This window comes from Magallana gigas, chromosome 1 (assembly GCF_963853765.1).
Source record: "Magallana gigas chromosome 1, xbMagGiga1.1, whole genome shotgun sequence".
Classification (NCBI taxonomy): domain Eukaryota; kingdom Metazoa; phylum Mollusca; class Bivalvia; order Ostreida; family Ostreidae; genus Magallana; species Magallana gigas.
Window position 1 is genome coordinate 31,289,914 of NC_088853.1, and position 25,280 is coordinate 31,315,193.

General features: G+C 31.8%; 1 protein-coding gene and 1 long non-coding RNA gene across 2 annotated transcripts; both read left to right on the forward strand.

Annotated features, from left to right (window-relative positions):
- The first annotated feature begins 3,268 nt into the window (after window positions 1-3,268).
- On the forward strand, window positions 3,269-25,280 carry LOC136275825 (laminin subunit alpha-1-like). Its single transcript, XM_066085885.1, has 8 exons — window positions 3,269-3,391; window positions 4,277-4,367; window positions 4,721-4,948; window positions 13,841-14,083; window positions 14,182-14,313; window positions 14,964-15,101; window positions 25,047-25,184; window positions 25,276-25,280. The coding sequence occupies exons 2-8, from the start codon at window positions 4,298-4,300 to the stop codon at window positions 25,278-25,280; spliced, it is 954 nt and encodes a 317-aa protein (XP_065941957.1). The 5' UTR covers window positions 3,269-3,391; window positions 4,277-4,297.
- LOC117685381 (uncharacterized) lies at window positions 15,556-17,124 on the forward strand. Its single transcript, XR_010711914.1, has 2 exons — window positions 15,556-15,962; window positions 16,498-17,124. It is a non-coding gene; the product is annotated as an uncharacterized lncRNA (long non-coding RNA).

Consider the following 25,280-nt stretch of genomic DNA (forward strand, 5'->3'; position numbering starts at 1 on the left):
TGAGATATTTGATATATATCCGCATTAATATGTATCAAATGCAACAACTTTTGGTTAAGAAGTTTTTCTATTTGTCTATAGTTTGTAAGATTGATCCCCAAGAAGTTTTGGATATACTGAGGGATCATTCTCCGTAACAATACGGTTCCAGAAAAAGTTGTTTTCCAAAAGTTGTTGCATTGCATCTATTCTAATGCGGATTTATATTAAAAAAATCAAAATCATTTTTTTTAAATATTTTGTTGCACTTAAAATGATATCCCATTTTGGCTATTATAACACAAATAGGCTATTATATCCCATTTGGGCGATTGGTCCTAACCTGATGAACGAGGCCCCCGTTCCTTAATTGACATGTCAAGAGACAAACATGTACTTGTGTATACGTCCATACTGGTCTATACCAGGTTTGAAAATTCTGGTTCGGTTAACCAGCTACATGTGTATAATGTCTTGATATATCTTTTATCACAATGGCCCTATCGGCTTACCTAAAAACCCCAGAACAGTCCCATGTTTTCCAATACGGCGAGCCTCACACTGACGTCACTGCCGCTAAGAGAGATCAGTACGTGTTTAAACTAGTCTTATGTTAAGGGGACCAGTTTGTGTTCAGCATCCGGAACATCACGCTTGTTTCCCACAATACAGTATAAAACTTTTAACCAATGATAATCTCCGTAACAAAACAAATAAACAATCCCTCGGATACAATACAAATTGAAAATTATCGAATACAAATTGAAAATTATACAATACAAATGGTAAATTATACAATACAAATGGAAAGTTATACAATACAAATGGAAAACTATACAATACAAATAGAAATTATACAATGCAAATGAAATTTATACAATACAAATGGAACATTATATAATACAAATGGAAAATTATACAATACAAATAGAAATTATACAATACAAATGGAAAATTATACAATATAAATGGAAAATTATACAACACAAATGGAAAAATCGAATATTGCAACGTTTGACATGCCATAGATAGTCGATAATGATTCCAAATTAGGGGAAATGAACTGTTATGATAAATCTTTCAGCTCTAGCATTGCATAAGCGTGTACTGATAACTCCGCCTAACAGAGGGAGTCGACCAATCATAAAGTTTTCACAACGGCGGCGTGTATTGTTTATGGATGACGTAGCTGAGAGAATTGAACGTGACGCTGTCGGAAAAAGCCAACCAAAGCGGTTTTGATAATATTTATAACACTAGACGATATCCTGCACAAGCACGTGGTTTAATTTAACCCTTACACTTTTGCAGTAAAAATCGTGCCTCGTGTTTATAGTCTATTTCCTGGAATCTAGGTATCTGTAGTCAAATGTAAAATCTAAATCTTAATTGATTTTAAACTTTATCTTCATAAAATGAGTTCTGTGATAATAGAAAATATACGGTCTTTTCTGCAGTTGCGACAATTAACATGCTATGTAGCGATCCCCACTAAGGATTAATTTTCGATCCGCGCCTGACCTAGTATAGCACCAATAGTGAAACAGACTATACTATTTTCTGCAGAATGTTCCTTGAAAATGACTCGATATACTAAGTTTTTTCAACAAAACAGACACCTTTCTTTTTAAAAAAAAACATGGAACTTAAAACAAAAGCATCAAACAAGGCTATCATTTTTTTATGCAACCCAATGTTTTTAATTTCAACCACGTGTAGAGGATGAAATAAAACTGTCATCTTATAAATATTCATGTTTTAACACAAATCAAAGTAGAATATGATATGAAAAACGACCAGTACTTACGTATTTTGAGAATATTATCCGATCACTTAACATACTCTCTCGAGAAATTTCACAGGACAATATCAAATTTCGGGGACGTCTGGTGAAGATTCATTCGAGCACCTCTGGACTTATTGCATACTTAGCAACGATAAAGAAAACATTCCGAACACAAGACAGGAATTGCCTTAAATTGTTTCAGCAGTTGTCAAATATTAATGTCTATGTAAAATCCAAGTAATGATTGCATTTTATTGCAAGAATTTATTTTAACGCTAACCTCCAAAGACTAAAACCGCCAAAGCTTGTCCAACATCTTACTGTCAGTTTGGAGTTGACTTCGAGCTGTTTTATCGGAAATGAAAGTAGGATCTTTAATTCTTTTCGTAATAATTATTTATCTGGCAAAATTCAATTGTAGCTTATGGATATCACATTACACGTGTTCAAATACTAAAGGTATATGCAATTTCTCTGGTACAAGCCTTTTGTAGTTTACTGGGACGAAATGTCTTCATCTATAAGTAAAGATGTCATTATTAAATGTTAATTTTGATAGAAAGTAAGCCACAACCTAATTAAAGCTGAAATTTATGTTTTATTTGGTAAGTTAACTAAAACAATAGTGCATATCCCGCATATCTAGATGTGCATGCTGGTTTGATGTTTCTCATTTCGGGTTGGCCAATCACTTTTCGGGAGGGGGGGTCAAAAGGTCGTGGGGTCTAACATTGAACCTTATGGGAAAAATCGTAGACTCTAATGTAAATGGTTATAACTTGAAAACTGACAAAGATAATAATATAGGGTTTTCAGAATCATATATTAACTGCTTAAGGCAATATATAGGTTTTATTAGATCTGACCCATGTGGTCATTCCCACCCCATAGGAATTGGAAATGACCATATATTTCATAAACTATTAGAACCCTGACCCCTAAACCATATATGTTCTTTTTCCTTGTGTAAGGGGCATCACATGGTATGTAGGTCATGCGCCCAGGGGGTGGTCCTTAACCCCTCAAACAGGAAGTGCACAGATAACTTGAAAAAGGTTAAGATCCTCACCCCTTAACCATATTTATTCCTGTTCCTTGGGTCATGTTGGTTCACCTGAAATATAGTAAATGACACCTGAAGAACATCATGAAACTTAATTAAAATAGTCAAGTTTTTAATCTTTTTTGTCTTTAAAGTTTGACCCATGTGGGTTATCCCTACTCCCAATGATGTTCGTATGTTCGACTTTATAATCGCCCCGATAATAATTACATCTTGTTATTTCTTTTTTTCCGGGATTTTTCTTAAGTTGCTGTAGGTTTCGACCAATCGATAAACGGAGCGTGTAGTTTTCAGTCAGGTAGTTCCTATAGAGCTATGACTTTAAAATAACTTTCCGTAAGAAATGGAGAGAATCATACAATACTCGCTAAATTCAATATATATTTCAACAAGGAAGAAATGTATCTCTTGCTGCAAATATCAACTTCCGTGTATAGATTGCAATGAAGATTGATCAAAGTTTTTATGTCAGATTGTCATTCGCACAGGACTATGTTATTGTCGGTGCTCTGAATGTTGATCTGGCATGACAGAAAGAAAACATTATTTTCATTTTATTTGAGGTAAGGCAAATATTTCACATTCTTTGATTGCTTCATTTGAGCTTTGAATTGCGATTTACATGTATGTACCAGTATTTGTTAAAATCTGTACAATTGAAAGAAACAAAAAATTGCCGTGTTATGGTGTTAATGCTCTTTTTCAAAATCAAATTTCCAGTTACTTTGTTACCATTTAGACACAGTTATGTATATTAGACATACATGTATGAGTCAATCAATCAAACAAAATATAAAAAAAAACCGTATAATTTATTCCAATATTTTTTCTCTAAAAAAATAATCCAGGTTTAAAACAAATAACTTATATTAAGGATCTCTCATATTTCGCAATGGTATATGATTATTTTCCAACAAATTATTTGTTTTCTATCCCCAAGCCTTATCACGTGTATTTCACGTATTTTGTTAAACCTCAATTTAAACATTATCATTGCGGGCCACATAACTAGAAAACGTCAACAGTTTATACATATATATATACTAAATTTACATTGTACATATATTAAATATCAGGACATACAATCTTATACGATGATAACGAATAACTACGATTGAAGATTAATCGTGTACATGGTAAAACGTGCCGGTGAACCGCTCGCAAACAGGTTTGTGACGTATTGTACTTCCTGGATTGTTAAAGGTACAAATGATAAGAGATCACAATGTGTGTTATTACAATGATTTAATGAGCTGGAAATACTTAGTGATTTGTAAATGTAAATTTCCTACATTTAAAATAAGAAGGTATGGCTGATAATTTAAGGAATATATTACTACGTCAAGTGCAAAATTGAAATATTTTCCTGCTACTTTCTGTTTGCTTGTACAGTTCTTCTATGAAACAGTTGATAGTTATATTAGGAAAGCTATATTTGGTATTCACAGGACATACAAGACATAGAGGACATGTGTGGTAATGTGATGCTAGTTATTGCCTTTTCGGGTTTATTTTCCGTGGATTATGTGTGTACTTTAGGTAAGTGATTTTTTTAATACTTCCACATTATGCGTTGTTTATGAAACTATAGTATTTGATTGTGTTTTGTTGCTCTTTTTTTAAACCATACGTTATCAACGCCATCATTATTTTTTTTGTTTCTCGACATTTAAAGGATGTTGTATAACCATATATGGAAGTACACGGTGCCAATCATGTTAAGTTTTAATACATAAGTACCCAAAATTTTAATTATTTTTTTTAACAATTATCATTTATATTCACATCCTTTATAGATAAAAAAAAATACTTAAATACCTAAGGCTAATATTAATTTAGTTTAGTTATTAACTAATGCAATAGATGCATGATTTATTTTTGAATTGGTTAAGAAAATTTAGCACTTAATAAACCTACGTGGCAAGAACACCCCTGGCCTGAGCCTAATAGTAGAGATGTTGGCAGTGAGAATGCAGTAGACGGTATGTACACTGACCGTGGAACTGGAGGTCAGTGTACGATCAACGCTGATGGCTATTACACAGCTGAATGGAGAGTGGACCTGGGGAGTGTGGTCAGCATCAGTTACATCAACATCTTCTACAGGACTGAAAACCAAAGTATGTTGTAGTTTATAGACATATTGAATTAAATGTGTAAATGTGCTGCCGTATAGCCGGTTTTTGGTTGTACACACATTTAGCGGATTTGGGTTTTCAGTCCTCGGGTCTGAACGGTTTTAATTCAACCTGATTAGATGATAGTCTCAAAAGACCAAAAATATATCTTTTGGTCGAACTGCATTAAAATAAACATGAGTACATTATTTTTATTTCATACGACTGATGGATTACTGATTTTGTAACCGATTATTACCGTTCCTACCAAGTAATCGGTCAACTGGATAGAGAATTACATCCTTAAGAGTATAATAAAGGAGAGAAAATATAGTCTTCTTATAACTGAAACAACAAAAGGAGCTTAATGTTTAATATAAGAATACAATGTATGGAAAAAAATAGAACACTTTATGTATAGTAATGTTCAGTTTCTATTAGTATTGGTATTAAGCTCGCCTAAAACAAAGTTTCAGATGAAAGGTTTTGATCATGTAATGTCCGTCGTCCGATCGTCCGTCCGTCTGTCTGTCAGCTTGTACGTGAACTATTCAGTTTTCTTCTTTAAAACCACTGAGTCAAATTTAACCGAGCTTTGTTCTAAGCATCGTTATTGGAAGGGTACCCTAAAGTGTTTAAATAAAAGGCAGTACATTTTTATTAAGAGAGATAATTACAAAACAGTGGAAATAGGATGTTTGTTTTGAAAATCATCTTCTCAAGAACCGGTGCATTATTTATGCCATTATTTATCAAAAAATGGATAAATAGTGCACATCAAAAATTGCTAAAACTGTGATTCTCGGACCAATATTACGGCTCTTAGACGGGTTTAAATCTCAATATAGAAGTATATAGGAAAAAAATGTAAAAGAAAAAAAAATCAAAAATACAATGTTACATTTACTTTTTTTTAACTATGTATAAGCATTCTCATATCTTAATATCCTCATATGAAAGTTACTGTGACATTTTTTACTTTTTTAAATTATGTAACGTTCAGTTGACAGTTTTGTTATCTTAAATACTGTAAGGCCTTGGATAATAAGATTGGTCAATTGGTGCATCTTTTATCTTAGGGTATGACTTCAAAAAGGAGGTTTATTTTTAATGCACTGTTAAACTATCAAAATGTATAATAAATAAAAGTTTTTCAACACTTTTAAATACAGTACACGCAACGTTATTTTTTACAATCCTGTTCTATCCTATCGTGCGTTAATCCTATCCTATCGTGCGTGTATAATGTTCTATCGTGCGTTAATCCTATCCTATCGTGCGTTAATCCTATCAGGTTTATCGTGTACTGAATCAGTTTTTTCGTTTATCCTATCATGTTAATCGTATGCTGCCTTTTCAGGATTTTATATTTAAGTTAAAAGTCGTTCAGTACGCCACAAATGATACTTTACTGAATAATAAAGCACCACTAGATAAAGCACTCAATCAAATGAACAATATTGAGTTATATGTACCCAATTACTTTATTTCAAAGATATTTTAAATATAAATTAACGAAATATAATCATCTCTACGAAATGGAGATAAATGAGTAATATGAGCAGTCGAAATTCTTAGGAACAAGGAAACATATTTACATGTATATTTAATTTATTAAATCGTACGCAGAGAGTGTCTTACTGCTTCACACAACTTGTACGTTTAGCGTGAATATTGTAGATCGTGATAATAAGTAAATTGTCCTTTCTGATATATTTCATTTTGTCAAATAAAATATACAACATGACTATATTTTTAGTCATAGTTTGTTTGATAAAGTAGAGTAGTAAATTCGTTTTATTGATCTCAATATTTTGTTCAGGTTTATGGGTTACAGCAATGTTCACATTTATTGCATTTTTCTTTTAATTCAAAATTCATTACAAAATGTTGAATATAATGTTTACTTTAAAAGTCGTTTTCGGCATATCTAACAGTTGCAGTTTTTATTGTTCAAAGCAACGCTGTTCAAAGTAAATACCTAAAGGTTGTCTAATTACTTATCAAAACTTATCCTGTTAGGTATGCGGAGTAACAATGTCACAAAAATGTAGTATTATGCAGTTTATTAGTCCGACGACCAAGTTAATTTACATATGGGTGTTACGGTGTTTATAATTGTTATTAAGGTTTCCTTTTATCTTTTTTACCTAGTGTCAAGATCTGCTCAGGTGTCAGCAGATTTTTCTTTGTTAGGGGATTAACTACGTTAACTTAATTATTTCTTTATGACCAGTGTCCGGAGATCAGGGTCACGTGGGTTAATTTTTAATTACCAAAATTGTGTCCGAACAAAGAATCTAAATTTTGATTGGCTGAAATAGATCAGGGAAGCCCAGGTCTCCGATTGAGATAGCGTACCCTCCCTTGGTCATTCTAATCTGAGACCTGCAACAATAAACATCATCTTTTAATTGTCTAAAGGCTTCCCTGTTCTGATTTCAGGTAAAATATGGTTTATGTTATTTTTTTTAAATTTAAAGTTTATTTTAAAAGTTAAACCATTTCTAAAATTTTAAATGCATAAAAGTTATTCATGCCATTTTCAAGTTTAATGTGTTTTTAAGAAATTTGAGCTTTCGTCTAAGTTAAAGTTTTGATTTACTTCATTAATTTTCTTAGTCGCTATAGTTGATTTAAACCTTGTTTTGCTATTTTAAATTGTTAACTTTAGTTACAATTCTGTCTTAGTCTATGAATTCATTATTTTAATCAGTTAATTAAGGTCTTCCGTTTCCAACGGAAGACCTTATTGTTTTTCTTAGGTTTCTTTTTCCCTATTATTAAGGTCTTCCGTTTCCAACGGAAGACCTTATTGTTTTTCTTCGGTTTCTTTTTCCCTATTATTATTATTCTTTTTTTTCTTACCGATTTTGTGCACGCGATTTCTTAGAAACGGCTGAACCAATTTACGTCAAACTTTCAGATCTCATAGGTATTGATCTAAACCTTGTTGGAAATTTTTTTGAATGATGACGTCACTTCCGGTTTTGGGATATTTACAATTTAACGATTTTCAGAGGGTCGGTTTGTCCGGGGATAAACTCCTAAACTATTTGAGATATTGAGTTCAAACTTTCAGGGATTGTAGATAAAAGGTTGTAGATTTGAAATATGGTACATATATTTTTGTGTGACCAAAAGCGCCGAAGCTCGCCCGAGCTCGAAAATTACGGTTGAAAAAGCGTCGTGATTTTTCGTGGTTTTCTTTCAATATCTCTTTTCTCGATAGTATTTTGCAAAAGCATGTAGAACAAAATAACTTTATAACGTCAAGAGCTTTTATTTGACATCAAGAAAAAGGGGCTGGCCCTTCAAATAAGGGGCTGAGAGGGCTGTAAAGTATTTTAATTATATCTTTTTACGGTGAAATATTTTGTAATATATTATAGAAGCAATTATGTTCATTATAAGGTTATTTACATATACATGGCAATCGTTTACTCCTATATTACGTAATTAAGGATTTCAAGGGACCCGAAGTCCAAAACTTTGATCCTCAATATCTCAAAATGGAGGAAAATTCTGAAAAGCAATATTGAACAGAAGATGCTCAAAATATTAAGCTCAAAGGTATTCCACCTTAAATTCTTTGTTGTGCGGTCCTTAAAAGGAGTTACAGGGTCGGCCCCTAAAACGACCTTCTCCAGATATCTCGAGAACGGTACAGAATTTCTAAACACTTGTTGAACAAATGTGTTTGAATTGACAAGAACATTCTTTTGACATCAAGAAAAAGGGGCTGGCCCTTCAAATAAGGGGCTGAGAGGGCTCTAAATTCTTTTAATTATATCTTTTTACGGTGAAATATTTTGTAATTCGTTATAGAAGCAATTAAGTTCGTTATAAGGTTATTTACCTACATTTGTATACATGGCATAATTTGCTCCTATATTACGTAATTAGGGATTCCAAGGGGCCCGAAGTCCAAAACTTTGATCCTCAATATCTCAAAATGGAGGAATAGTTGCTCAACAAAAATTCCTTTGTTATCCGGTCCCTAAAAGTAGTTACATGTCGGCCCCTAAAACGACCCTCTCAAGATATCTCGAGAACGCTACACAATTCCTAAACACTTGTTGAACAAAATGTGTTTGAAATGACAAGAGCATTCTTATGAGATTAAGAGAGGGGTAGATAGTCTTTCATACATATTTCTTAGATCCCGCCTCCATTTCCAGATATGTTTCGTTGACGAATATTAAGGGCAATGTCATTTCCTCTTCTTAAAATCGGACGGAAGACCTCCTCGTTGCTCGCAACGAGATCGTGTCTAGTTATTATTATTTTTTTTTTCTTACCGATTTTGTGCACGCGATTTCTCGGAAACGGCTCAACCGATTTACGTCAAATTTTCAGTTCTGATAGGTATTGATCTGAACCTTGTTGGAAATTTTTTTTGTTGATGACGTCACTTCCTGTCTCGAGATATCGTGGATTTATCAGTTTTTATAGGGGTATTTTGTACCGAGAACTCCTCTTTTACCATTGAAGATATGATGTTGAACTTTTCAGGGCTGATAGACGAAAGACTGAAATAGTGTCTAATGGTCATTAATCATCTTTATCTCAAAGAGCGCCGAAGCTCGCCCGAGCTTGAAAATTAAGATAAAAAAGGCGTCATGATTTTTCATGGTTTTCTTTGAGTATCTCTTTTCTTCAAAGCATTTTGTTAAAACATGTAGAACAAAAAACTTAATTAAATCAAGAGCTTTAATTTCAGATCATGAAAAAGGGGCTAGCCCTTCAAATTAGGGGCTGAGGGGGCTCTAAAGTCTTTTAATGATAACTTTTTACCGTGAAATATTTTGTGATGCGTTATAGAAGCAATTATGTTTATTCTTAGGTTATTAACCTAATCATGGCAATCATTTACTCCTATGTTACGTAATTTGGGATTTTAAGGGGCCAGAAGTCCAAAACTTTGATGTTCTATATCTCAAAACTAAGAAACATTTGGATAAGCAATATTTAACAAAAGATGCTCAAAATATTGAGCTTAACAATCTGAAACCATAATTTACATGTTATGCGGTCCCTAAAAGGAGTTACAGGGTCGGCCCCTAAAACGACCCTCTCCAGATATCTCGAGAACGGTACAAAATTTGTAAACACTTTTTGAACAAAATGTGTTTGAATTGACAAGAGCTTTCATTTGAAATCATGAAAAAGGGGCTGGCCCTTCAAATAAGGGGCTGAAGGGGCTCTAAAGTCTTTTAATGATAACCTTTTACCGTGAAATATTTTATGATGCATTATATAAGCAATTATGTTCATTCTTAGGTTATTTACCTATACATGGCAATCATTTACACCTATGTTACGTAATTAGGGATTTTAAGGGGCCAAAAGTCCAAAACTTTGATGCTTAATATCTCAAAATGAAGAAACATTTGGATAAGCAATATTGAACAAAAGATGCTCAAATTATTGAGCTTAACAATAATCAACCATAATTTATTTGTTATGCAGTCCTTAAAGGGAGTTACAGGGTCGGCCCCTAAAACGACCCTCTCAAGTAATCTCGAGAACGGTACAAAATTTGTAATTACTTTTTGAACAAAAAGTGTTTGAATTGACATGAACTTTCATTTGAAATCATGAAAAAGGGGCTGGTCCTTCAAATAAGGGGCTGAGGGGGCTCTAAAGTCTTTTGATAATAACTTTTTACTGTGAAAGATTTTGTGATACGTTATAGAATCAATTATGTTCATTCTAATGTTATTTACCTATACATGCCAATCATTTACTCTTATGTTACATAATTAGGGATTTTAAGGGGCCAGAAGTCTACAACTTTGATGCTCAATATCTCAAAATGGAGGAAAACTTTGGAAAGCAATATTGAACAAAAGATGCTCAAAATATTGAGCTTAACAATGTACAACCATATATTGTTTGTTATCTGGACCCTAAAAGTAGTTTTAGGACCGGATATCAAAACGATTTTTCCCAGATATCTCAAAAACGGTAACCAATTTCTAAACACTTATTAGTGGTACACAAAAATACCTTTTGACTAGACTGAATGAAAAGGAGCTGATCCCTCAAATAAGGGACACCAAAGGGATATATAGTCTTTCACCCATTACTCATAGATCCCGCCTCATTTTCCGGATCATTCCGTTGGCGAAGATCAAGCGTAAGGTCATTCCATATTCTAAAAATCGGACGGAAGACCTCCTCGTTGCTCGCAACGAGATCGTGTCTAGTTATAGTTATTTTTGTTTATTGATTCATAACTGACACCTTTGCACTTTATTTCTTTTTACAAAGTCGGAAATAGTTATTCCGTTGTTGGTTCTTGAGTTTAAAATTTGTTAACTGCACGGCGATGCAACAGTTAACTTTTATATCGTAAGTTTATATAGTAAGTTTATACTTTAAATACTAGTACTTAATTGATCCTTATTTAAAGGAATACTCAGGTAAACTTATGCATGGGTTGAACCACCGCTTCGTTAGTGTAAAGCCTCGTTCATTAGATAACTGTTAACTCTATTTACTTTTATAAGTTCGAATTTTCTCGACAATTGTTTACCTTAACTTTTATTAAGGAAAATGTCATTGTTTATTTTTTTAAACAGAGTTGGTGTTTTTATATTGTTTAATCACTCTGATAGTCACCAGTGTTAGGTAGGCTAGGGCACCCACTTTTGTAATGCGTACATGTAATGCAGATAGTGTCATATTTTTTATTGTGCCTGGTGACTAATATTATGTTACATTCTAATCGGAGACCTGCAACAATAAACATCATCTTTTAATTGTCTAAAGGCTTTCCTGTTCTGATTTCAGTGCAATCGTCCCAAACCTTTTGGACTGGACATTGCAAAACGGGTCCTCACACTGCAAGCGAGTTATAGTATTCCCACTATACAAGCGTAGTCAAAAACACGACACGACAATATCCTGAACATTGTTTATCCTTTCCTATCGTTTATCAATCATATCATATCGTGCGTGAATCCTGTTCTATCGTGCGATAATCCTATCCTATCGTGCGTGTATCCTATCCTATCGTTTATCTTGTAAACAAAAACGTTGCGGGTACTGTAGTTCGATATTTAAACATTTGGCAAAGAAATGATACGAGAACTATTTTTCAATTGAGCGATGTGACCCGTTGGCCACTTGTTTATTGATTATGAGTATGTGGAACACTTTTTGGGTGTAAGCAGTTTCTTTTTTATCAGGCTTATACACTTTGAAAGTTGTATCCAAAAGTAGGCTTCAAAAACTACATGTTTGTCGACATATTTTGCATTAAAGGACTTCAAATGGTGATTTAATATTATTTGTCAAATATTCCAAAGTAATCAAAAGAGCTGAAAATTATATCTCCGCCAAAAAAAAACCACATTCCGGTGATCGAATTTGATCGGTTTATGTAAGGCATATGCATAATACATAATAAAGCAATTGTTGAATAGATTAGGAATGAATATATATTATTAAAAAGAATATGTTTATGTTGGTTTATGTTGGTATATCATCACGGATTTCTTGCGCTTTTAATGTGCAATTAACATTCTCTACTCAATAATACGATGTAGAAAAATTAAGGTATCTCTTTCATGATATTACTACTACATGACTTAATGCAAAATAAGCCTTCCCAAATCTAACATTGAATAGAAATGTTTTTGGGTTTTTTTAAATCTGATATTCACCTGCACATTCTAAAGAAAGTTATGGTATATTGTTGTTACCCTGTTCCGTCCGTCCGTACGTCTGTCATGCTTTACTTTCTTAAACTGCTTTACATCTTATAGACCAGCGAACTGAACTCTTGCAAGTGGATTTGAGGTGTCATGTTGTTTTGTTACAAATGTTTAAAAAATGTTCTTGTAGTCCTGGGGTTCTAAAAATCGGTGAACAATGACTTTTTTCACAAGAAAAAACTGGTACCTCGACATCCCAACAGTAGAGAATGCTCTAATGAAATATGTTTTGAATAGCAATATAATATTAAGTCTTTCTAATCAGGTTCGTGCTGCATGTGTTCTATATCTTTACTTAATGAGTTATAAACCATAAGGGAATGCTCTAATGAAATATGTTTTGAATATCAATATAATATTAAGTCTTTCTAATTAGGTTCGTGCTGCATGTGTTCCATATCTTGACTTAATGAGTTATAAACCATAAGTCGATTTTCGTTTAGAGGAGTTTTTTTTATAAAGAATAAATAAAAACTTTTAGTACATGCATCCCGCAGGTAGAGGGGGTATTCATTTTACCGTGTCGATGATGCTAAACATCATCTTTATTATACATAATTAACAATTTATATCGTTCAACATTGATGGATATCGGAACAATTATGCTTCAAGTATCATCTGATACAAGAATTATCTAGTTTAAGACATGAAAAACGTGATTCTAATTTGTAAACAAACTGTTCTTCCATCGTGTTTTTAATGCCTGGTTCTCCCGCACTCATGCACAGTGGCGTTACAAATGGTGGATTACATTAAAACCCATCAGATGTGTAGCATAGTTTAGAGACAAATTACTAAAGACAGAACATGTCTTATGGGCTTAGATTTTGTGAAACGTTAAATTATAAGAAGCATGATGTATATTTTAACTTAAACTCATGTCAAATCTTTGACTCCAAATACGCCACATATGCCAAAAATTGTTTAGAAATTCGCTATATTTATTTGATTGTTTTGCTTGTTAGATATATAAACTTCTCATTCAAAAAATACAATATTATAGGCGTATTCATTAGAAAACTGTGATATACTTTTTTTCTTTTAAAAGGGTATTATGAATATCCAATGTTTTTTATTCTATACTTTACTTGGAACATGTAACGAATCTTAACTTATGGGATGTACTTTCACTGCTTGAAAAAATTAGTACCTTATATTCTATCTAATTTAGATCCAGGCCCATTTGTCAACAGAATGGCAGGTTTTTCTCTCTACATTTCTAATACAACATCAAAAAATGAAGCACATCTTTGTTATAAGGACCAAACTAGAGGCAATCCATCAGTTGATCAGAGAGTCAACTGTTCTATGTACGGACGTTTTGTCATTTACTTCAATGAACGTAGTCAAAATAATAATCCTAGCTATCTGTCACAGTTTGCATACAATGAACTATGTGAGTTAGAAGTATATGGTAAGTATACACACAATGTTATGTTGTATTTTGTTCTCAGTTTGAAGTTACTTTTGTATTAAGTGGTTTATTTTTCGTTGACGATTTGAATTTAATAGGATGTCGCGGGAGCTTTGGTGATGGTTGTCAGTATGCGTGCCCGACAAACTGTCTAAATGGAAATTGTAACGCATATACAGGTGACTGTCTTAAATGCCCCCCAGGATATTACGGGCAGCATTGCCAGTACGGTTTGTATTTTCAACAATTATTTTTCAAATCTTTTTACACGGAATAGATATATAAAAATGGACTGTATTGACTGTTAAAAATATGATGTTTTCTAAGAAACTAAGAGACTAAGAAACTGTTGTGTTGCTATTTATGCAGTCTTTAATCCTGAGATGCCTTTACTGCTACTATAACCAAAGACAGTGAAATAATATGATGAATAATAATATTATGATGATAATAATATGATAATATGTATTTACTCTACTGGCGTGCAACCAGTTCTCGCCGAGTACCATTTCTCCCCAGTACATTTTGACGTCTTTTTTCGTATATAATTTTATGTGTTGATAAAATGACGTCACAATGAACTGGCGAGAAATGGTACTCGGCGAGAACTGGTTGCACGCCAGTCTGATACAAAACACAAAATGTTGGTTTTTTTTAAGGTATGCGCTTTATCAAATGCTCTCATTCATAACGTTTGCAATATGTTTTTCTAGCATAATTCTGACTTGCAGTACCAAATTTTTTATTATATTGTGTGGTTTTTACCTTGGCCTTTATATGTTCATGTTTTATATTCACAATGATACTGAAAAGTTCACTAAATATCTCTCTATCATTTGATTTCAATTGTTTGCAAATGTTAGTTAATTATTTATTCTAGAATGCTCCCCGGGGTACTACGGTTACCATTGTGTTAACAAATGTAGCAAGCGTTGCTCGGTTCCCTACAACTGTCACCGTGTAACAGGGAAATGTAATGGCGGATGTATGTCAGGATGGGCAGGAGACACATGTAAAGGTAAGTAATTATCCGTGCATACAAAATGCAAAAGAATTACTTGACAATGTAAACATCTAATACTTTTCTAGACGTTTCACACAATTTTAAAATATATAGGATACACCAATGCAAACATTTTGCCGAAATATTTAAAATAATGCACCACAAAACACTTAAGAGTCAAAATCAGCAAGCATCGAGCATTTTGTGAAAAATATGGAAAGTGACATAAAAACAATAATGATAAAAACACATATAAAGATAATCAGAATGAATATTGTATTAAAAATATTTTGGTAATTTTTTTTTTATTCGTGTTGTTACTATGGAAACCACGTGCTTTAAGACTGACTGATTTGTACTTCATTTTAACATGAAAATTTTTGTATATTCAAATACAATATTATGTTAAATCATCTTAAAACTCTATAAATAATTTTTTATACTACAAAACACTTTGCTGTAATTTAAACATCATTAAGAATTTACATTTTCTTCATCCTTTGATATTTATACCCGTTTTATCTTGTTAATTTTGCATGCAAACACCAGTCAATTCAGTGCACTTTTATAAAATTCTACAACCATGTCAAGGTTAACTAACACCACGTATTTATATTATGAAATTTGTTCTAGAAGAATCAATTAAAAAATCTTTAGGCAAGTCACCCGTTTATAAATAAATACCGATTTTATACACCTGGAAACGTTCAAATTTGACTCTAATTACCTCCCTTTGATATGACTCTCTTACGAAAGGAGGTAAAAACGGTATTTTGTTTCCATTGTTTACATCCAATATTTCTACGGAGCTGAAGTGAGACGAATATGGATTTTAGTTTCTGGATTATAGAAGTGTTAATTTAGTTCATCATCATGGTAAGTGACAACTTTTACTGGTTTCTTATTTGCTACTAGCAAACATTTCTTTAACGGGAGAAATAGTGGAAGCTGTAGATCTTCGTGAAAATTTGGATTAACATGTCAATGCACACAACATTATAAATAATAGTTTAAACATGACAAAGAAAATTTATACGTGATTGCTTAGTGTATATAGTGTTTGTGCATCAAGGACAATAACAAACGTTTAATGAAAAATATATCAACATACATGTGTAGACTATGGTAGCTACATGTATTTTGGAACATGTAGTATACAAGTACATGTTTAATGTATCTTGTGTGAATAATTGATCAGTCTTCTTCTTATTGTATATGTTGATAATTAATGTTGTATTCACATAAAATCAACTATTTGTACCATATTGCTTGAAGAAGTCAAGATTTTTCACCTATTTTTAATGAATTATAACAGTAAAATACTTTACTGTATGAGTTTTCAAGACAGTTTAATTAAATAGGGGATGGAAAGGTGTATTAGTTGTAACAGGTTCTTTGTTTTATTTTACAGATAACTTAAAGGGTTGTAAACAGAAAATGTTTCACATGCAAGCCAAATGAATCAACTTAAACGATGATGGACACTAAAATCTACTATGTCTACACAAAAATTGAAATATTTACACCAGACAGATCAGAGACAGTGCTTGAAATATTTAAATTTTGCAAAACAAGAGGGTGAAAGTGCAATTGCAAAAAACAGACCAACAAAAGCAACAAATTAAAACTAAAGTTGACAAGGGATGATTTTCTTTAGCAGAATTTCTTTCATCCTTGAAGATAAACAGCTATGTTAGCCACTTTGTTCCACAGAAAAGAAGAGCTGGCTTTCAACTAAAACTGAAAATCTTATCAAATAGAATTCAAAATTATATATATAATTATATATAGGGATATTTGGGTTAAATACAAAGGTACAAACAAGTATTTTCTGAACTGTTTCAAAGCAAATGTGTGCCTGACTTATACTCTGTTTACTTTGAAATAAAATGTGTTCATATGTCAATGCTGATGCATAATGATTTATTACCACTTGAACATTTGAATTGTTGAATTATTTTCAGTGAAAATTATTACATCTTGAATAAATGTACAAGAAAATTAATGATGGTAAAAATTAAAGTTGATATTCATAAGATTTTTATTTGTGTTTACTTTATGTTGTTAAATAAAGAAGGAAATCCATGTAAGATAGAGCATTCAGTAATACAGGTTTATGTCAAGCTATTTGAACTGCCCTGATGACATTGACAAAACCAAGACTAAATAGGAAATAAATTCATGCATATGAAAATAAACCAACAATTCACATATTGATATTAAGGCTACTTTATTATCTATATCAGCTGACTGTCAAAATATTTCTCTGAATTACCTTGATTTTAATTACAAATTAAATCATTTAAATTTTGCAGACCAATTCAATTTTATGTAAAATAATTGGTTATTAGATTTTGAAGAAAAAATATTTCCCCATCTTAATGACAACAAGTTTAATTACTGATCGAGTAGGGAGATGGAGATAACACTTTTTAAATGTGGCTTAGTACATAAATTATTAAAGTAAGCATATACATATATTGTTGATTGAATTTTTCTGTTAATTGAGACAGTTTTTATGTGAAATTCCTGCACGCGTGGGTACTATGAGGGGGCAGATATGACCAATTTAACTGAAATAATTATTGTTATAGTTACATCCAAATATGATTCGGGCAGATATCACTGAAAGAAAGATACTATTGGTGACTGTGTTCAACTATAAAATCTTTATGATAATCAGATGAACATCTAAATTGGATATTTCGCCTTCTTAGGAATAAGTTACTTCCTTGATTTCTTATTCTGACCTTCACTTTTTAAATAACATCTCTGCACATACTTTTTCATGCAGCAATGTTTTTTCTTAATATACATATTGAAAAATGAATTATGATGGACTTCCACCGCCCCCCCCCCCCAATAATCTTATTGGTGTTTGATTTTATCAGAACAACTTGAAATCTCTTAGACATGTTAGAGTAGACTGGAGATTCAGTATTACATATAGAGATGAAGAGCATATTTTTTTTTCTAAACTGAGGTCATTTTAAATAATTACGCACCCTTCATAGAGCTTTATAGGTGATAGACTTTTAGTGTAGGTAAACTGATTCAAATACAAAGAAAAAACCTGGAATATTTTAAGCCATTTTTGTAAGAATTTTACATTTAAAACCCTCTTTCTAAACATTGATATATGACATCTTATTTATGAATTGAAAAAAAAAATATCCAGAAAACTGCATTGAAATCATAAGAAATCTAAACATTCAGAAAGCTTTTATTTTAAATCACACTTATTATTAAAAGTTGGCTAATTTTAAGTATAAAAAGGTCAGGAAAGATGCAACTTAAACAAAATATACATATTATATATATATTTATTTTATATATTCATTCTGACCATCATTATATACTTATATAATGAAAAACAATATTGGTATCTGATGTTATTGTTCACATTTTTTGTCAAGAATATCAGTCATATTTCATTATGTTGAGAATTGCACTTTAAGTACAAAAAGGTCAAATTAAATGAACTCAGAGGGCTAAACCTGACCTCCTTCCTAGTTTTTCTTGGTACATAATATTTTAAATGATTGTTTTGTATACAGATTTTCACTAAATTCATGATTCAACCACATCGAGGAGTAAAATACCTCATTTATAAATGAAATAAGTATTTTACCTTATATTTGCCCTTATGTCAGTGTGTCCATGTTTTCTAATTTTAGATGAAAATGAATGATCTTTAAAATGTCATTTAAAAAAAAAATTATAAAATAGAAAATTTGACTTATTGTGCATCTTTAACCAGGGAATATTTTAAAAATAAGGTACAATATGATCTATTCAATTAAATAATACTTGGTATTTATGTTACCTTTACCCCTTTGTAGAAGCTTAAAATGCAAATTTGATATACTTTTAAACCTTGTACAACTTTTTCTTCTCAAAGTTGCCTATGGATTTTATTTTGCACATATATAGTACAGATGATTACTAACAGAAATACATAATTCATTTTTCCAGCAGTGGTTGTAGATTTTGCATATAAAGTGATAAAGATGTGCAATTTTTGAAAAATTGATAAGCGTCTAAATGTATGTTCTCTTCCTGTTGTCATGGCAACAATTACAATGAAATATTTTAAAATTTTATTTTTTCCTAACAATGGGAAAACTCAATCTTATAATAAATACAAAAAGCAAAATACTATATAATATCATGTAAAGGAATAATTTACGTAGATGTTTAGCTAAAATCATTGTTTTATTTTCAAAGATTTGTGCACCCGTAACTAAGGAAATAAATTTCCTTGGATACCAGTCCCATAGTATGACAAAAATGATTGTTTATCAGGGATTTTGTGTGAAGTAGATTAAATTCAATAATATACAAGCAGCTTTTCAAAAAATAATTTTTCCACTTTCCATGGAATGCTTGATGCTTGTTGATTTTTACTCTTAAAGAGGTTAATTCTTTGATTTTGGGTAGCAGGTTGGGTCACCTCTGGTATCTTAATTCTGTGTCAAATATGAATATTAAAAATTAGCTTATTTCACGCCATATCTCAAATTTTACATCACAGAACCATACTTTTGGTTTTATTTTCTGAACTTTTAAGTTTCTTTTGACAAGTCTATCATAATTTGAGAAAAAGTTTAAGACTCTTAATGATTTTATTGCATTTTGAATCTTTTATGACTGAAATAGTGTTTTTTTTAGTGCAGAAAGGTCTGTATATGAATTAGGTGAAGAAAATTGAATTTCTTTAATGATGATTTAAGTTTAATAAACTTTAAATTATGTAAATGTGTATTCGATACCATTGTTTATTTTGATTAAAAAAAAGATAAACAGGGAATAACGATTTATGTGCAATTTGCACTTTCGGTGCATATAGGTCATATTGAATACACCCTAGCACCAAAAGGAGCATATAGACTCTAATATTTCGTTTTAGATTTTGGTTAAGCAATGTGTGTAAATGTTAGAAAATACTTAAGAAAAAAAAACCGTTAAGACTTCTGATCGTAGGAGCCAACGTCCAAGGACATATCAAAACATTTTTTTATAAATGACACTGAATAAATGATTTAACGAAATTAGAATTATTCATAAGATTTAAGTTTAATTTTAGTGGTCAATTTTGAATCGCTATACTTGTGTAAATCTGCTGAAAATATTCATAAATTTAAGTACAGCAGGAAACATTCTAACGTTGATTTCATATTATATAAATAGTGCCTGTTTGGGAGGGTAACAGTTGAAATTGACACCCCGAGAAAACCATTGTCAACCGACGCGAAGCGGAGGTTGACAATGGTTTTCGAGGGGTGTCAATTTCAACTGTTATCCTCCCAAACAGGCACTATTTATTTTGTTATACTGAATGTCTTCATTTTAAGAAAATTTTACTGCTTTTATATAGGAATAACGTGAATCCTACAGCGAACCGTAGGCGCATAATTTTCGCGCATGTAACATTTTTTAATGTGACCCGTTGCTAAGTGCGTTGCTAACGCTGAGGGTAATAGAAAATATTATTAACTGCGTCTTAACCAATCAGATTTCAGTATTTAACATGAAAGTATAACAATCTGATATACCATTGTCCCATAGTAAAAAAAAAATGCAGCTAAGTTAAGGCTTCCAACATAGCTCAAGATTATCGTATGACCTTTTATGAAGTTAGTTCTCCTTCATGATTTTTATGTTAATTCATGATATTTGTTAACATGATATAATGTTCTTCATGATATTTAGATAAATAATTGCTGTTGAAATTTATCGATTGATTGCTTTAAATAACATCTTGAGTTTTATTTTAAACAAAAGTGAATCGAAATAAGTATATGTGATTAAATGCTTTATTTTTTTTAAACTGCATTGTCGTTTGCTTATCACCCGCGTCAACGGACACAGGATGAACCACTGCCATTCAGTCAACTGAATGTTAACTGAGAGGTCTGGAAAAGTTACTGAAGTCACCTTTCAGTTACCGTTCAGTCACATTTTAGTTAACTGAATGGCAGGGGTTCATCCTGTTAGAGCACTCTTACTGGCCGTAAAGCGATTTGTCAAGAACATTTTTTTATGTAATGCTTGTCCTGCAAGACGTCAAAAGTAAAAATGCAGCTAAACTGTTGATTAAATGCGGTATACTATATTTGGAACGGGTTCGGAATTCGGGTCGGGTTCGGTGTATGATTTTATTATGCTGTATGTGTATTGAATAAACGCATGTTTGATCGTCACAGCTATTTAATAATTATTCGTCCCGATAGCACGAATTAACATCGTAAATTAACATCATTAATATCGTAAGAGAGATTTTATATAGGTATGTTTCAATATAGTATATGTCGTGTGACATATCTATTCAAAACATGAGATGATCTGACCAGTAATTTTTTTTATAGTCTTAAGCCTGTTATCTAGACACTTCATTTAGTATGTAGTTATATGGAGAAGACAACCAGCCCCTACTTCTTTAGATCCGTGCAATTCCGCTATCTGTTTTGCTGGTGACTTAATTCATCTTTCCATTCTGTTCAAATTGAACCAAAAAAAATTATGGTAATATCCCTTTATAGTTTACGAATGGCACAAAAGGTTAAAGAAATGTGCAGATAAGGAAAAACCAACGACAAACGATATCAATTTTAAATATGTCCCGCCTTTACCACGTAGGATTATCTGCCTTTGATGAGTGTGTTTGAAAATTGGCTCCTTTGCACAACATCATGTATACCTGTCTAAACTCACAAAAAATTAACGATACCACGTCAGGTTTAAGGGATGAGTTTGAATTATTTTTATTGAATACCAGAAATTATAAAAAGTGCAGGACGCAGGTTGTAGCTTAAAAGGAAACAGTTTTTTTTTCAACAATTTAATTTACTCAGTTTTCGACGAAATTTCTACAACTGGAATAATCGATGCACATATTTAACGCCGGAACTGCAACAGTTGCAGTTGCGTCTAGCACTTTTTAAATTGAGAGATTATTTTTGGCAGTACTATAACCAGAACATTGTTTTTATTTTAAATTATCAAGAAATTGCAAGCTTTTTTTCGAGATGAACCCATTAAAAACTAGATGGTTGAATTTAATATTTTTTTTTTCATTTATTAGTTTAAAAAATAGAGTGTACATATAATCAATCATATACTTATACATATAATTTAATAAAGTCGCTAACGAAGTAATTCTTTTTAATCTGCTTCTTTATTCGAAAATTTAGAATTTTCATAAAAATTATACAGCAAATGTACATGAACTTGCCTTGCATTTTGAAATGGCCACTAAAAAGAGCCTAGTGGTTCATTTTCTGGAAACTTCTCAAATGTTTAAAAGTTTCTTTGGATATTACATATTCGTTTAAAAAAAGTTTTCCTGCTGTAGATTATACTACATGTAAAAAAACCATTAAGCCTCATTAGATAATCAATCATATACTATCTCTCAGATAGCGTTTGCTATGATTTAATAAATATTAAATAAATCTTTCAGTTTTTATCCACATAGGGGATTGAATGATCATTTGCGTACGAAATACAAAAGGACAGCACAATTCTGCAACATTATTAACGTAAATCAAAAGCAAAAAGGGTCAGAGTAAAAATTCTTTTAGCACACCATCATGTATATTCTAGCTTAATGATAATACACACATACATGTCTTTTTGAGATTAATATGTTTTACGGTGTTACAGTTCTGGCGAGCGCAGTAAGAATTACACATAATAAATCATTTTCAACGTAGTGTTTTTTTAGGTATCAACGAACGTCAAAGAATGTTTGAGAGAGTATTGCTGTACAATAAGTATGCCAAAGGTACTAAATGGTTATGATACACACAGCGCAACCCCCTACCCCTAGAGAGAGAGAGAGACAGAGAGAGACAGAGAGACAGAGAGCGTTCCCTGTTTGTAGGTTATGTAATTCCCCACTTTCAAATTTAATGGTTTGATTATAAGCAATATCTACATAAAGAAGATGGGGGAATAAGATGGCGCAAATGCCTTTCGGTTTAGTAGTGAAATACAATTTTGAATTCATTTTTTCCTCAATTAAATATATTCAAATATATTATAATACAAGTTTACAAAATCACAATTTCTAACTTTATTTAGTTTTTAATATATTTAACAAAAGATAAGAAAAAAACTATTGTTAGAAATTTTTGCGGTATCGAACCCATAACATACATACCCTAGGTATTTAAGGTTATCTTATGTCAGGTACTCTAACCACTGAGCCATTTCAGACACAACAAAGTAGGCTGTTTAAATAATATGTCTGACTTTGACCACGAATTTACGGACTTTTTCAAAACGTTCGATTGTTGGGATACAGAATTATATTTTTAATGTATAGTGGGTCATCTTTCCACGTTTTTGTTGATTGAAATCGGTTTGTTTTCCAATATACCTTATTTAGACTATAAGAAAAATATGGAGCACAAACCCACTCTATAAAATAAAATGCCTTGAAGTTTTAAAACATGACTGTATTTGCAGGTTTGATACGTATACGCCTGTTTGAGTCAACATATTCCAAAAAATGAAAATGTTTATAGGTTGAAAATCAATGATATTTAAAATCTATATTGTTTTAAATAATTTAAAAAAATATATCAGATTTATTGATATTTTAATTTTTCAGTAGCTTGTCCGACCGGGTATGGGCATTTTACACGCCTTATCCACCCATCTTCTTTTTTAACTGTTTATTTTTTCATTTTATTTCTTTTTATTTAGTTCAAAATGTCCTATTGTTTATTTCCTTCCTACTCATATACTTACCTGCCTACTGTACATGCTTCATTGCATGTACAATTAGCTTAAAATTGATTGATATGACAGTAAAGTATGGCTCTTGCTAGTATATATTTATATAATCTCTATATAAACAAAAATTAAAAGCAAATCATATGTCAACGAGGCGGGTATCGCAGTCTATACTGAAATAGCTAGTACACTCATTACAGATGTTTGATCAACCTCTAAATTTATCGCGGGAAATATAGCGCGAGAGCACTGTGACGTCATCCATGACTTTGTTCGTCTTTGTTTACGTTTCTCGACTCAATACGAAGGTATGAAAACATGTACACAAATCGTTTGAGTCTCGCCAAAGCATATGCGGTACTCAAAACATGTCTTTAAACTTTAAGACACCGTAAATTACGAGTTAAAAGTCATTTTTGGCATAGCACCACGGGTGAAAACATTAGAGAGCATGATGGGACGTAGACAAAAAAAATTGTTTGATGAACTGTAGGTTTAGCTCGTTCTTTTTCCCGCGCACACTGGTTCTTAAAGCTCGCTTCGCTCGCTCTTAAACAAAACGAAATAATTCCCAAAATGTCATAAATCTTCATATTAATAAAACGATCGTCTTGATATTTTGCATCAAAATCGTATGAAAAATCGCTAAAGAAAACGCAGCATGATTTCCTCTCTTTGATATTCTATACAATGTAAAGATACCTCTCAATTAACTGCTACATGTAAAATATTGTCTGACCGGGAAAAAACCAGTTTTGTAATTTGGTAACTGTAGAAATAATTATAAACATGTCGTAAAACAATTAACTCTATTGTTTTAAGGACATAGCTTACTTGAGAGACATATCTATGATTACATAAGATTGAAATGTTATTAAAAGAAATAAATAGTAATAAATGTAGATGTATAAGACTAATCGTGTTGTTTTTGTTACTGTTGTTCCATTCTATTTACTTAATCATACATGGATACATTGTCATTTATGATTATCTGCAATGTTTTCAACTGATGGCATTTTCCTCTTAGGATCTTTATGTACCTAAAATATATTTTCGTTTATTAATGCAAAGCGGATATTATATTTTTCTTACTGTATAGAAGTTATGTATTGAGTTGAAAAAACAACTGTGTTACCAAAAATAGCATTAACCTTTTTTTTAACAATTTTTTTTACAAAGTTTGTGTACATAATTACATCAATTTGTCATACATTCTAGAGTGTCAACTTGGATACTATGGTACCAACTGTAACCGATGTAGCGCAAACTGCTTTGTATCTAGAAGTTGTGATCGGTCAAGCGGGCAGTGTCATGGAGGCTGTCAACGTGGATGGAGAGGATCCTTTTGTAATCAAGGTAAGTTTGTTTTATACCACTAATATACGAGGATTGTTAGAAATTTTCGAGGACAGAGTAATTTACGGAAAAATTACTGTGTACTTTCCAGGATGA

Bases quoted from the DNA above. Each gene is read 5' to 3' on its own strand.
- LOC136275825 (XM_066085885.1), top strand. From the start codon at position 4,298: ATGTGTGGTAATGTGATGCTAGTTATTGCCTTTTCGGGTTTATTTTCC. The intron at 14,084-14,181 runs GTAAGTATACAC...TGAATTTAATAG, and splicing joins ATGTGAGTTAGAAGTATATG to GATGTCGCGGGAGCTTTGGT. The intron at 15,102-25,046 runs GTAAGTAATTAT...CATACATTCTAG, and splicing joins GGCAGGAGACACATGTAAAG to AGTGTCAACTTGGATACTAT.